This window comes from Colobus angolensis, unplaced genomic scaffold (assembly GCF_000951035.1).
Source record: "Colobus angolensis palliatus isolate OR3802 unplaced genomic scaffold, Cang.pa_1.0 Scaffold100, whole genome shotgun sequence".
NCBI classification, from domain to species: Eukaryota; Metazoa; Chordata; class Mammalia; order Primates; family Cercopithecidae; genus Colobus; species Colobus angolensis.
Window position 1 is genome coordinate 1,309,847 of NW_012110920.1, and position 13,715 is coordinate 1,323,561.

General features: G+C 43.1%; 1 protein-coding gene across 1 annotated transcript in view; it reads left to right on the plus strand.

The window, feature by feature from the left end:
- Positions 1-13,715, plus strand: part of IGFBP7 (insulin-like growth factor binding protein 7) — a 77,416-nt gene that overhangs the window by 59,426 nt on the left and 4,275 nt on the right. The window contains exon 3 of the mRNA XM_011938661.1: positions 7,861-7,970. Within this exon, the coding sequence (XP_011794051.1) occupies positions 7,861-7,970 (110 nt within the window). The remainder of the gene's footprint in view (positions 1-7,860; positions 7,971-13,715) is intronic.

Here is a 13,715-nt window from a genome sequence, read left to right on the forward strand (position 1 = left end):
GCCTTTTTTTTTTTTTTAAATAGTAACATCATGAGGACATCTCAGGTCATGGCTGGGGAGTGCTTTGTGCTCTGTAAGAGACTAGGAAATTGTTCACATACTTATTTAATATTGTTCCTGCTGTGCTTTTTATAGGATAACACATTTTAACTCTATTCTCACTACTAGGACTTTATATAAAATCAGCTGGAATGAATTGCTGGTCAAATTCAAAATTAATGTCATGTCAAAGTCTTTTCCTCATGATATTTGTGTGTTTTGTGAGAACTGCCCTTCTTAAACTCTTCTGAACAAACTCATAATACTCCAAATTTAAATCCATCCATCTATAAAACTACCTTTTCTATATCAGTAGTACTTTTTCAGAACATACCTATTTCTAGATTATAATCAAATAGTCTTAAAATAATCTGGTAGTCTGTGAGTCTTTTGTCTAGAACTTAATTTAAAGTGGCAAAGGAGGTCAGATGCGTTGGCTCACACCTGCAATCCAAGCACTTTGGGAGGCCAAGGCGGGTGGATCACGAGGTCAGGAGACCGAGACCATCCTGGCTAACATGGTCACTCCGTCTCTACTAAAAATACAAAAAGTTAGCCGGACATGGTGGTGGGTGCCTGTAGTCCCAGCTACTTGGGAGGCTGAGGCAGGAGAATGGCGTAAACCCGAGAGGCAGAGCTTGCAGTGAGCCAAGATTGCACCACTGCACTCCAGCCTGGGCGACAGAGCAAGACTCCATCTCAAAAAAAAAAAGGTGAGGGGACAAAGGAGAAGCCAGGCATGTTGGCTCACACCTGTAATCCCAGCACTTTGAGAGGTCGAGGCAGGCGGATTGCCTGAGATCAGAAGTTCAAGACCAGCCTGGCCAATATGGCAAGACCCCATATCTACAAAAAATACAAAAATTAGCCAGGTGTGGTGGTACACACCTGCAGTCCTAGCTGCGAGGTTGGAGGATTGTTTGGGTCCAGGAGATTGAGGCTGCAGTGAGCCATGTCCGTGCCACTATGCTCCAGTCTGAGTGAAAGAGAAGACCCCGCCTCTAAAAAGAAAAAATGTGACAAAGGAGGAGTATGCAGACTTAGGTGGAGATTCTGCAGGAGACTTCTAAGTACTTTTAAGGTGATCTGATTCATTAAATTGAATTTTAGTTTACTTTATTTTTAATGTTTATTTTTTATTTGCATAAATTTATGGAGTACAAATGTAATTTTGTTCCAAGGATATATTTCATAGTAGTGAATTTTTGTTTTGTTCCAAACTTAGAACTTTCGTCTTCCTTGCTGTAACTTCCTTTAGGATCTGGCTATCTTTCTTCATTTTTTCTTTCTTCTCCTTCTCCTTCACCTCCTCTGTATTAGTCTGTTCTCATGCTGCTAATAAATACATACCCGAGACTGAGTAACTTATAAGAAAAAGAGGTTTAATGGACTCACAGCTCCACGTGGCTGGGGAGGCCTCACAATCATGGTGGAAGGCAAAGGAGGAGCAAAGTCACATCTTACATGGCAGCAGGCAAGAGAGCATGTGCAGGGGAATTGCCCTTTATAAAACCATCAGATTTCATGAGAATTAGTCACTATTACGAGAACAGCACAGGAAAAACCTGTCCTCATGATTCAGTTACCTTCCACCAGGTCCCGTCCCCCACCCCCATGACACGTGGGAATTATGGGAGCTACACTTCAAGATTTGGGTGGGGACACAGTCAAACTGTATCATCCTCCCTCCCTTCTTTCTTCTTCTTCTTTCCCTTCAAGGAATGATCAAAAAGAAGAGACCCTCTAAGGAATGATCAAAAAGAAGAGACGCTCTAAGGTTACTGAGCAAGAGTTATAAAAAATAGACAAGGCAAGAAAATGAGTTTAGAGGGTTGAGAAGGATCTAAAGAGATTGAATGAGGAATTAATTGAGTGTGTAAGGTAAAAGGAAAATGGGGTAGCCTGGTTTGGGTACAGTCATCTGGATAGAGAAATGTGGGCAGTCCACCTTGGGTGGACATCTGTTTACATCAGACAACACTGAAGACAGCTTGGTTGCTGTCTGGAGTTGCCGAGGGTGGGCACAGGGCAGAGGGAGGCAGTGCACCGTCATTTATTCTATGAACAGGATGTTTGCTACACAGATGTTTGAGCAGCCTGAAGCTCTTAATGGAACAAGGGCAAGGATAAGTAAATAATTGGACTTATCCTGATGTTGGTCCCTATACATTTCAGAATTCTGTGACCTGTTTTAAATGGAATCCAAACACTGAGTATGAGTTAGATGATAATGTTGTTATTACCCTTGGCCTGGCCTTGAGGACTGATTTTGAGCTTTCTGTATGAGAAAATTAGCTCAGAGTGACCTGAAAATTTCTTTTTTCTTAAAAACATAAATAAATTCCGGATCTGCCTTGAGCTTCTTGGAAGAAAGGCAGAGTGGAAAGAGAAGTTATTTGGTACAGAGTCATTGAGTAGAGTGCTCTCCTGAGGTAGAACAGAACTGTCAGGAATTGCAATTCAAGATGATGTTGGCAGTGAAATTGCTTATCAATGGAATATGTGGGATGATGGTTCTTGAGAGTCGGGGAGGAGAGTGCAGCATTGTTGGGGCTGGCATTGTATCCACCAAAAACATTTTCAGCATCTCTTCTCTTCTATGCAAGACTTGTCCTCTTGGTGTCCCTGTGGGTCACCGTTAAGTCGCTTGCTTATTCTTTCTCACTATGTATCTTCATTTACATTTCTCTAAAACTTCTGTAATTTGCTTTTATCAAGAGTTTTTCAGCCAGGTGCAGTGGCTCATACCTGTAATCCCAGCACTTTAGGAGACTGAGGTGGGCAGATCACCTGAGGTCAGGGGTTCAAGACCAGCCTGGCCAACATGGTGAAACCCCATCTCTACTAAAAATACAAAAATTAGCCAGGCATGGTGGCGGGCACCTGTAATTCCCACTACTTGGGAGGCTGAGGCAGGAGGATCACTTGAACCCAGGAGGCAGAGGTTGAAATGAGCCAAGATGACACCATTGCACCCTGGGCAACAAGAGCAAAACTCCATCTCAAAAAAAAAAAAAAAAAGGAGTTTTTCCATTCCCTATGCATATTCTGGGGGAATTTCCAGACCAGGTAAGTGGTAAAGAACCAATCAGAGCTTAGTAAATAGGAATCCTACTGGGTATCAGCTCTGAACAAAGTACTGGGAAGAATGTTGAATCCCTACAGATTTTTCTAACACAGGAAGTCGGGTGGAGGCCAACCTGCCTCCACCTACTCTAAGAGGTCTGTTGGTCACTTGACTATTACACTAATAATTTATTGATGTGACTTTCTTTTGCAAGAGACTGCATCTCAAACCAAAAGGCGGTTCTTGTAGGTTAGCACTTTCCAGTTTACATATTGTTTGTTAAACTTCTCATTGTGTTAGTAAACCCAGCATTTGTTCAAGGATATTTGAAATAGCCAAGGGTTTTTGTAAGTGTTGTGCAGCAAACTAGTCCTAACAGCTCCTCCTCTGCCCTTCCACTCCATCACCCCAACAGGAGTCAGTGAATATTACAGATTTTTGTAGTATGGAAGTCTTGTAGAATTCTAGGCATAGCCTGGTGGCAGGATTGACAAAATCATTTACCTTCTTAGAATAATCTAAATGTTGACTCAGCCCATTTACCTAAGGTATTCCAAGCATTGGGAGAGGAGAAAGAGGAACCCATGCTAAGATTTGTCCTAATATTGAATCCCCTGAAGATGGCTGTCATTCAAAGTATTCCTGGGTTCAGGTATTTTTAAAGAATTCATGGCTGGGCACTGTTGCTAACACCTGTAATCCCAGCACTTTGGGAGGCCGAAGTGAGAGGATTGCTTGAGCCCAGGAGTTTGAGACCAGCCTGGTCAACATAGCAAGACTCTGTCCCTACAAAAATAAAAATAAAAAAAAGAATCCTTGCTTGTCCTAGAGTGTTTTGCTTCTTGGAATAGTAAGAGGATTGGGAGAAAACAGATATATCATATCTGTCCTCTATTTAGTGCTTCAATCTTATACAAATAATTTCTAAATTATGCCATAGTTATTGGTGCAAAGATAGACACATAGACCAGTGGAAAAGAATAGAGAGTCCAGAAATAGACCCACACATATGCAGTGGGTCTTGTAGATTTCCACAAAGGCATTATTATGATTCATTGGGAAAAAGAAGATCTTTTCAGCAAATGGTGCTGAAGTAATTGGATGTCCTTTTAGGGGAGGAAAAATGAACCTTGACCTCTGCCTCATAGCACACACAAAATTTAATTCAAGATGGAGCAAAAACTTAAATGTGCAAGGTAAAACCATAAAGCTTGTGGAAAAAAACAGGAGATCTTCATAGCCTTGGGCTAGGCAAAAATTTTCTTAAACAGGACACAAAAAGCACTAACCATAGAAAAGAAAACTTGATAAATTGGACTATACTAAAACTAAGAACATCTGTTTTTAAATCCCATGGGAAAAATCCATAGCCTGTCTTCAAGATCGCTGGCAGAAAATCAGTCTGGAACTTGTCCATTAGCACTCCAGAATCTGCCCCCTGCCCAAGACTGATGACCCTGCTACCTGTACCGGCAATAGGGAGATGAACACAGTTCAAGTAAGTAGGTTTTGGCAGGGCTGAGGCCCTCAGATCCTCGCAATAGAATTGTCTTGCATTCCTTGTGTGATTTGGATATGTGAGAAGCAGCTTTGTTCCCGAGCTCCCCCCAGATCTCTGAACACTGGTGTGTTCTTCTCAGAACAATCCTTTGAGATCCCCTGAGCTTTGAAGTCCTCCTGCCAAGTCTGTGTGTGGGAAGGAGAACAGAGCAGCGTGAGGGCCGTTCGAGAGGTGGGCGAAGGCAGTTCAAAGCACAGCCAGATCCGACTCTGTGGTGTCCAAGCCCTTGGGGTCCCAGAGTCCTAGAGGAAGCCTGGGATAGGGTGAGGCCCAGCCCTTTGCAGGGTGCTGTATTGCTGCATCCAGACTAGGAAATGTCTGAGACAGAGCCAGAAACATAAATACGGCACCACTGTGCTCACCACATTCATGTTTGCAGCAGAAGAGCCAAGTCCCCTGGCCAGGATATATGCTTCCTATTCAGACCTATGGTTTGGAGGGAAGGAAGCACGAAATGTATTTAGAGCTTTGCAAACTTTGATTGTTTGGCACATTCCTACAAAGGGAAAAAATAAAAATATCCCATGAGATTAAAAAAAAATCAGTTTCTAATGCTTTAGATGAGTGGGAAAATCTTGCACACTGGGGTCATTTCCTTTCTGTTTCAAGAAATTAATATTGTGCTGGAAATAGCCTGTTGCAAAAGGAGAGACTTCATGTCCTTTGAATGCTGATTATGCCAGAAAACTTTCCAGCCCGAAAGGGGAGGTTGTCCCTTTTCCCAGGACTCTGATGCAAGATGACCCTGCAATTTGCTATTTTGCTAGGATAGGAAACCCAAGTCAACAGAGATTTAAAATTTGGAAGGGGTCATTAATTTATTCATTCAAGAAACCATGCTGAGCATGGAATAGGGGCCAGGTTAGGTTCTGGAGTCTCACACTGCCCCACATGAGGAACCCAGGCTGCCAGCTCCGTGACCGTCCTCTGCAGACAGTCCCAAGTCTTTCTGAAGGCCCCTGGTGGCTGAACCCTGGCATTTAGAATTAGCACAAGTGATATACTAATTACCAGTAAATTAAAAGTAGGTGTGCACCTCTGTCCTGCAGATGCCAGGAAACCAGGCCATCAGGGGACAGGCGCAGTCAGCAGCACCCGCTCTCTCGGTATCTGTTAGCTTCCACAGTATTGTGTTTCAGAGCTGAGCCAGAAATCACCCAGGGGGGTTACTTGCATCAGCTCTGGAAAATGTGTAAAGGATTGAAGTCCTGAGGCTTTCCCATAATGTCTTATTTAGGCATCAGTCTCCCTCAGTTGATTAGAGCAGGAATCAGCAAATTTCTTAATAAAAGGCCAGTGACAGTGAATATTTTTAGGCCATGCAGTCTCAGCTACAACTGCTCTGGCAGCCAGAGAGAGCAGGAAACAAATAAGTGTAGCTGTGTTCCAACAGAACTTTATTTTATGGACATTTCCTTACAATTTTCACACTTTTTGAAATATCCATCTTTTAATTTTTTTTTTCAACCATTTAAAAATGCAGGCCGGGCACAGTGGCTCAGGCCTGTAATCCCAACGCTTTGGGAGGCCAAGGCAGGAGGATCGCTTGAGCTCAGGGGTTCAAGACCAGCCTGGCCAACATGGCAAAACCCTGTTTCTACTGAAAATACAAAAATTAGCTGGGCATGCACGTGTAGTCCCAGCTACTTGGGAGGCTGAGGCATGGGAATCGCTTGAGCTTGAACCCGGGAAGTGGAGGTTGCCGTGAGCCAAAATCATGCCACTGTACTCCAGCCTGAGCAACAGACTGAGATCCTGTCTCAAAAAACTAAACTTTTTCTTAATTTAAAAAAATAAAAATGCAAACACCATTCTTAGCTCACAGGCCATGCAAAAACAGGTGGCAGGCCAGATTTGGCCCGCAGGCCATAGTTAGCTAACCCAGGACCAGAGAGTCACACCACTTTCACAGCAAAAAGGATGCACATGGTTTGTGTTGACTCTGAGTAGGGACCTTCTCCAAAGGGTGCCATGATACAGAAGGTGGTGGGTGTGTTCCCTAATTGTGGGAATGGAAAAGCATCACTCTGGCCTCTCTCAGTGGTCCCATACCTGCTGACTCTATTTAGGCAGTGGCTTGAGGGTGCCCCCCACTTGCCAATGCCTCCTGCTAGGGACCTGCACACTGAGAACCCTGGGAAAGGGCCCTCTCCTTGGGGACCCTGGTCACACCCAGTAGATCAGTCACTCTTCTTCTTTCTTACCAGCTGCCTCACCTGACCACACTGGGAGAAGGACCCTGTACCACCTTCCCCGACACCCGGGCCTCTTCGGTTCAAAGGTGCCTTCCGGCAAGGCATGGTGGCTCACACCTATAATCCCAGCATTTGGGGAGGCTGAGGCAGGAGAATTACTTGAAGCCAGGAATTCAGACTAGCCTGAGCAACATAGCAAGACCCTGTCTCTACAAAACAAAATTAAAAAGTAACTGGCATGGTAGTGCATGCCTATAGTCCCAGCTACTCGGGAGGCTGAGGTGGGAGGATCGTTGGAGACTAGGAGTTTGAGGCTGCAGTGAACTGTGATCAAGCCACTGCACTCCAGCCTGGGTGGAAGAACGAGATTCTGTCGCAAAAAATAATAATAATAAAATTAAATTAAAAATAAAGATGTCCCTTACAATCCCCTAAGGCACACAGCACTCCACATGTTTCTTTCCTTCCCTGTCTCATCACCCGTTTCAACCTTAGATCCTGAGCTTCTTGAGGCAGAGACCTCCATCTTGTCTGGGTGCTCGGCACATTTGCAAATATTCTCTCAGGTTTTTTTCCTCCATTACCCACGGAGCGGTTGCTTGTTGCCTTTCCAACCAAAATAGAAATAGCAGTAAACAAAAGAAGAAAAACACTGAATATTTTGGAACTAAAATTTTATTATTACTGGAAAAGTCCAAGATAATAAAAAAACAGCTGGTAAATTAGCACTCATTTAAGCATGGTCTGGGGAAGAAGAAAATTTTAATAACAAATTTTTCTTCCTAATTGTTTTTGTTTGTTTAGATTTATGCATTCCCAAAGTGGACCTTAAAATCATGCTGGTGGCAGGAGGAAGCCAGTGTAGTCTTTGAAATTTGCATCAGATAATCCACCAAGGGGATGGCTTCATAAACACAATTATTATTTTCTCCCTAAGATGCTGACTCATGTGAAGGGCTATTTAAAAGATGACTTTAGCTTTGTGCCCTCTCCTGCAGGTCCTTCCATAGTGACGCCCCCCAAGGACATCTGGAATGTCACTGGTGCCCAGGTGTACTTGAGCTGTGAGGTCATTGGAATCCCGACACCTGTCCTCATCTGGAACAAGGTCAGTGGCACAGACTTCAAGAAGACGTCCTAGGCTGACAAGCTTCTCTTGCACTGCACAATGATGGTAAAACGTTAAAGCCTTAGCATGCTTTGTTGACTGCAGATGCTCCAAGGGGAAACCTTAGGGCAGTCATACAGGCACCTCCTCTGAATTCATGGGACAAAAACCAGTCCCTGCCATGCTTTAATTAGCAGCATCCTAGAAACTGAGAAACTGGAAGAACAATAATGCTGAACACCTGAACCCACCTTCGGGGTGTGTGTGCACCTGTGGTGTGTGTATGTGTGTGCATATGTGGGTGTGAGTGAAGTGTGTGTGTCTGTGTGTGCGCCCTCAGTGGAGACAATATAGCATAGGGGTTAAAAGTGTATGTTTCTCTCTTTCTGTTCCAAAATACCACCTCCAAGCCCCCACCAAGCTGTTTGTGATGTCATCAGTCTCCTCATTTAAGACTGAACATTTAGCTGATACTTTAGATCCTGTCTGCTTGGAGGCATTATTATTATTTTACTGGGAGGCTCGGCTAAGAAAGTAAAAGGACACAAAGCCCTGTAGCCTTCTCCTGTGAGCATGGATTTTTTTTTTCAGATTCCCTAAGTGCTGGGAGATGGATAAGTACATTTTAAGAGCACTTGGAAGCAGGGTAGAAGGAGTGAGGTGGGATCTATTCTTCTAAGTACCAAGGTTGTAGAACCACAAGTTAGGGACAAAGGAGACCACTCCAAAACAGAGCATTAAAAAGGAGCAAGAGGAGGAATATCAAAGAAAAAAATTTCTCCTTTCTGAATTTTGCTAAATGCTGGCCCCAAGTGGAAAAAGCATGATATTCTTTTAATAAATCAGTTTTGAAATGACTTCCCAAATGGAAAAAAAGAAAAAAAAAAAGTGTGAGGCTGAGTGCAGTAGCACATGCCTGTAATCCCAGCACTTGAGGAGGCTGAAGCAAGAGAATCACTTGAGTCCCAGAGTTTGAGACCAGCCTGACCAACACAGTGAGACTTCGTTCTTACAAATAATTTTTTTTAATTAGCTGGGCATGGTGAGGCATGCCTGTGGTCCCAGCTACTCAGGACACTTAGGTGGAAAAACCCCTTGAGCCAGGAGATCGAGGCTGCAGTGAGCCGTGACTGCCCCACTGCACTCTAGCGTGTCTCAAAAGAAACGAAATAAAAGGAAAAGAAAAAGAAAAGAGTGTGAATTCCTTAGCCAGGTTGGCTGGGTTCTCTGCAAGCCAAGGTTTCTCAGCCTCAGCACTATTGACATTTGGGGCCGGATAATTAATTCCCTGTTGTGAGGGCTGCCCGTGCTTTGGAAGATGTTTAGCAGCACCCCCACCTCTAACCACTATATAATGGTAGCATCCCCCATCCCCCTGTCATGAGAATTAAAAGCATCTTCAGACATTGCCACATGTCCCCTAAGGGTGTGGGGCTGGGGAATTGCCCTGGACTGAAAACCACTGCTGTTAGCCTCAGCTCCCTTCTCTACATTATTAAAGTAGCATGTAATTATCATAAAGATTAAATAAAGTAATGCAGGCAAAAATCACTTGATACATAGTTAGCACTCAGTAGACATTAGCTACTGTTCCTGGAAATTTTTCCCTTCGAGTGGCATTATATTGTATAATTATCTTCATATTTGAAGGACAACATCTTCTTAGCATGTATAGTATGGAGGAGGAAAAAGAAAACACTTATTTGCCCTCAACTAATACTTCACAATTATACCATACACTTAGGTGTTTTTTTTTTTTTTTTTTTTTTTGAGATGGAGTTTCACTCTTGTTGCCCAGGCTGGAGTGCAATGGCATGATCTCAGCTCACTGCAACCTCCACCTCCCAGGTTCAAGCGATTCTTCTGCCTCAGCCTCCCAAGTAGTTGGGATTACAGGAGCCCGCCACCACGCCTAACTTTGTATTTTTAGTACAGACAGGGTTTCTCCATGTTGGTCAGGCTGGTCTCGAACTCCCGACCTCAGGTGATCCGTCTGCCTCGGCCTCCCAAAGTGCTGGGATAACAGGCGTGAGCTACCGCACCTAGTCGTTTTTGTCCTTTTTATACCTTTTGAATTGCTTAGCCTCACAACTGTCCTACGAAGAATTAAAAAAGAATTATCAAACTCATGCTACCAAAAAAGAAACTTGGTTTAAGTAAAAGGGCATAACCAGACATCCCTTTTTAGCTATCCTACTTCTCCAGCAAGCTCTAAGGTGGATGATGGTCTCCCTTGACTATTTTGTTTGCTCATTGTGTGACCGGAGGAGCAACTTCTAGAACTCCAGGAGGACTGTGGCTCCTGCAGTCGGAGCTCTTTCTGTTGCAAGTTCTACCAGCCCATCTTAAACTAACCTAGGCAAAACAAAAAACGGGAGTGAGGTCCAGCCTCAAGGGCCCCTGCATGCGGGTACACACACCATGAGAACTCTAACTCTTGACTCTTTGCCCTCAATATACTAGTCTCATTTTCTTCTGCTTCAGAAAGCTTCCTGTGCAGTGGGAGATGTCAACTCCACTCACATTTTTATCACAGCTTAAAGACCTCAGAGGAAGGAAAGGGTTTCCCTTCTCCCTGCTGCGTTGTGAAAATCCCACTGAAGGGCTCAAGCCCAGGTCGGGTCACATGCTAACCTCTGGCTCCCCCATGCGGCCAGAGGGATGCGGCCACTGACATTGGCACCAGCGTGAATCCCCCTGGTTTGTGTAAAATCTGGCAACAGATACCAGAAAATGCCTGAGGTGGGGGTGATGGCAGAGTCAACACTACTATACCACCCTTTACAGTGAAGCTTCTCTTAAAGGAGCAATAAAATTTCACCCCAATCAATTATGTGTTTAAGAGGAAGGCGGAGCAAGGGCAATTAAGAGCAGAAATGCAGTCCGTGGATGATTTCCCCTCCACCCTTACTGCAAGAACTGCAGGCGTTCCTCACTGCTAATTTGGAGATTGCTGGTTTGCTCAGGGTGTGGGGAGGTGGAGAAATAATGTTCCGAGGAATACTCATGAAAAACTCCGTTGCAGTTTTCTACAGTTTCCTAGGGATACTTACACAATGAGAAGCGAGGGTCACCCAAGTGTCCTGGGGCATGTGACCTTATTGGCAAATCTTGGCAAAAAATAATTTCTTCAGTCCTTGCTCTACCCAATCCCAGCTAAAGTATTCATATACCAGAGGAATACGTCTGCCTCGGGCTGTACAGGGCAGATCCCAATAGGCCTCACTGAGGGCTCGTCCTCAGGGCTATTCAAAAACACCAAGGCAGTTGAGGCCCGTGTGGTGGCTCACACCTGTAGTCCCTATCTACTTGGGAGGCTGCGGTGGGAAGCTGGCTTGAGCCCAGTAGGTGGGGCTGCAGTGAGCTGTGATGGCACCACTGCGCTCCAACCTGGGTGACAGAGCAAGATCTCGTCTCTGAAAAAAACAAAACAAAACCCACTATGTCAGTCAATGAGATGGGTGCCAAAGTAAAGAAGTGAAGAGGAAGTAGGAGAGAAACAATTTTCTCTGCAGACTTTCCAGAACAAGCAAAACCCAACTATGACGCTCTGCCAGTTGTCCTCTGCCTTCATAATGTAATTTGCCACATGCATGACCCAAAGCAATGTTTCTTACACTGCAGACTGTGACTCATCAATGAGTCCTGGAACTAACGTAGCGATCACAACCAGCATGTTCTTATAAAAAATAAAAAATAGAACAGAATCTATGTTAAGGCATCACACTTACCACTTACAAAGGTGTCATTTCCTGAAACTTTTGTATATTCCAGATTACAATGTAAAATGTATTTCTTAGTTTGGGCCATGTCAAAACTAAGGAAACTTGGGAAGTCACTGACCTAAATAATTAAACAGGGTATTTGTTTTCTCATTGCTGTCCTTGTAACCAGACTGTTAAGAATACACACACATTTACTAGCACATGTGTTTCAAATCCAATTTAAGAGTAGAACACCTTTTTGGATATAATATTAGAATCCACGCTTGTTAAACAAGAGAAACTGAGGCTTAAATAAAGACAGCATGTCTTTCTAGCTCAAGAATTCTTAGCAACAGCAGAATTAATGGCACAAGCCTTCTCTCCATGACACTTGAGACTGCAGTGGCAATTCTTATGGTTGGCACAGCCTGGTGAGTGGTCTTTACTTTCCTTACTGGCAGTTATTATCCTGCTGGCTTTAACAAGCCTTTCAGCAAACCCCTAGCCTAGAAAGATTCGAAGGGCAATATTTTAAAATGGGAACATGAACTGAAATAGCCATGTTTGACTTAACCCTTTTAAATCAGAGATGATGCTCACAGCGAAAGCAAAACGCCTTCCCAATACTTGTCTCTGAGACCGAGAGACTCTCTGTTTAATTCTTTTCTTGCCTGAATATTTCTTCAGATTAGGGCTTCCATGAACTCTAAGAATATCTTTATCAAAAATAGTGACCTCTAAGGTAATGGTAATAAGCGGAAATTATCCAAAGATGTATAAAGAAAGAGAATCTCCCCCCACCACCTCCTCCTCCTGCCTGAGATAACCAATGTGAACTGCCCTGGTTTGTATCTTTCCACATTCTTTTTCATATCCAAGCATATTCAAACATATATCCCTACGGTGAAATGAGAATATAGTGTGCCAATAAATTATTCTGAAACTCACTTTTCTCAACAAATACTTCAAGGACATCCGTCCAAGTCTGCTTCTCAACAGCTATGTAATATTCCAAGTATGAATACCATAATGTATTAAATCAGTTCTGTATTTTTTCTGTTGTTTCCAAATTTTTGTCAACTTAAACAATCCTACTTTAAGCATCAAAGTACACATATCATACAGTGCTTTTATTGCTATGAGATAGATTCCCCAACAGTTACCTGAATAAGTCAAAATATTTGTTTTAGTATTAATAGACATTGTCCGATTACTTTTTAAATAGATTGTAGTAATTCACACTCCCACCAGCAATGGAGAAGTGCCATTTCTCTGCATCTTTACAAGCACTGAATATTAACCTCTCTTACTTAGTTTTAGTTCCTATTTTAACTAGAAAACACATATTTATTGGCCGGACACAGTAGCTTATGCCTGTAATCCCAGCACTTTGGGAGGCCAAAGCGGGTGGATCACTTAAGGTCAGGAGTTTGAGACCACCCTGGCCAACATGGCAAAACCCTGTCTCTACTAAAACTACAAAAATTAGCCAGGCGTGGTGGCACGTACCTGTAATCCCAGCTACTCAGGAGGCTGAGCTAGGAGAATCACTGGAATCCAAGAGGCAGAGGCAAAGGTGGCAGTGAGCCAAGATCGCACCACTGTACTCCAGCCTGGGTGACAGAGCGAGACTCAGTCTCAAAAAAAAAAAAAAAAAAAAACCAGAAAACACATGCTTATCAACACTTAGAATCCCCTTACATGAGTAAGGGAGAGCTTGACATATAAAAATTTGTCATATGAAAATTCTTGGCAGTTTTTTCTATGTTTTCTACATGATGTATAACCTTTTATAATTATATAACATTAATTAAAATACACCATGCCAACACCTGTGAAAAGGGAAAAATAAAGTATATATATATCATGATTTCTGTTAAATATTATATTTCACAAGATACATTTCCCTTTCCATTGTGGATCAAGTTAATTAACATCAAATGCTCTTTACTAAGAGCTATGGGATTTGAGGCTCAGTTGCTGAGATTCAGTATTTCAGTGCTGCATTGTTTCTTATTTTCTTGCTTTGGTCACACATAAA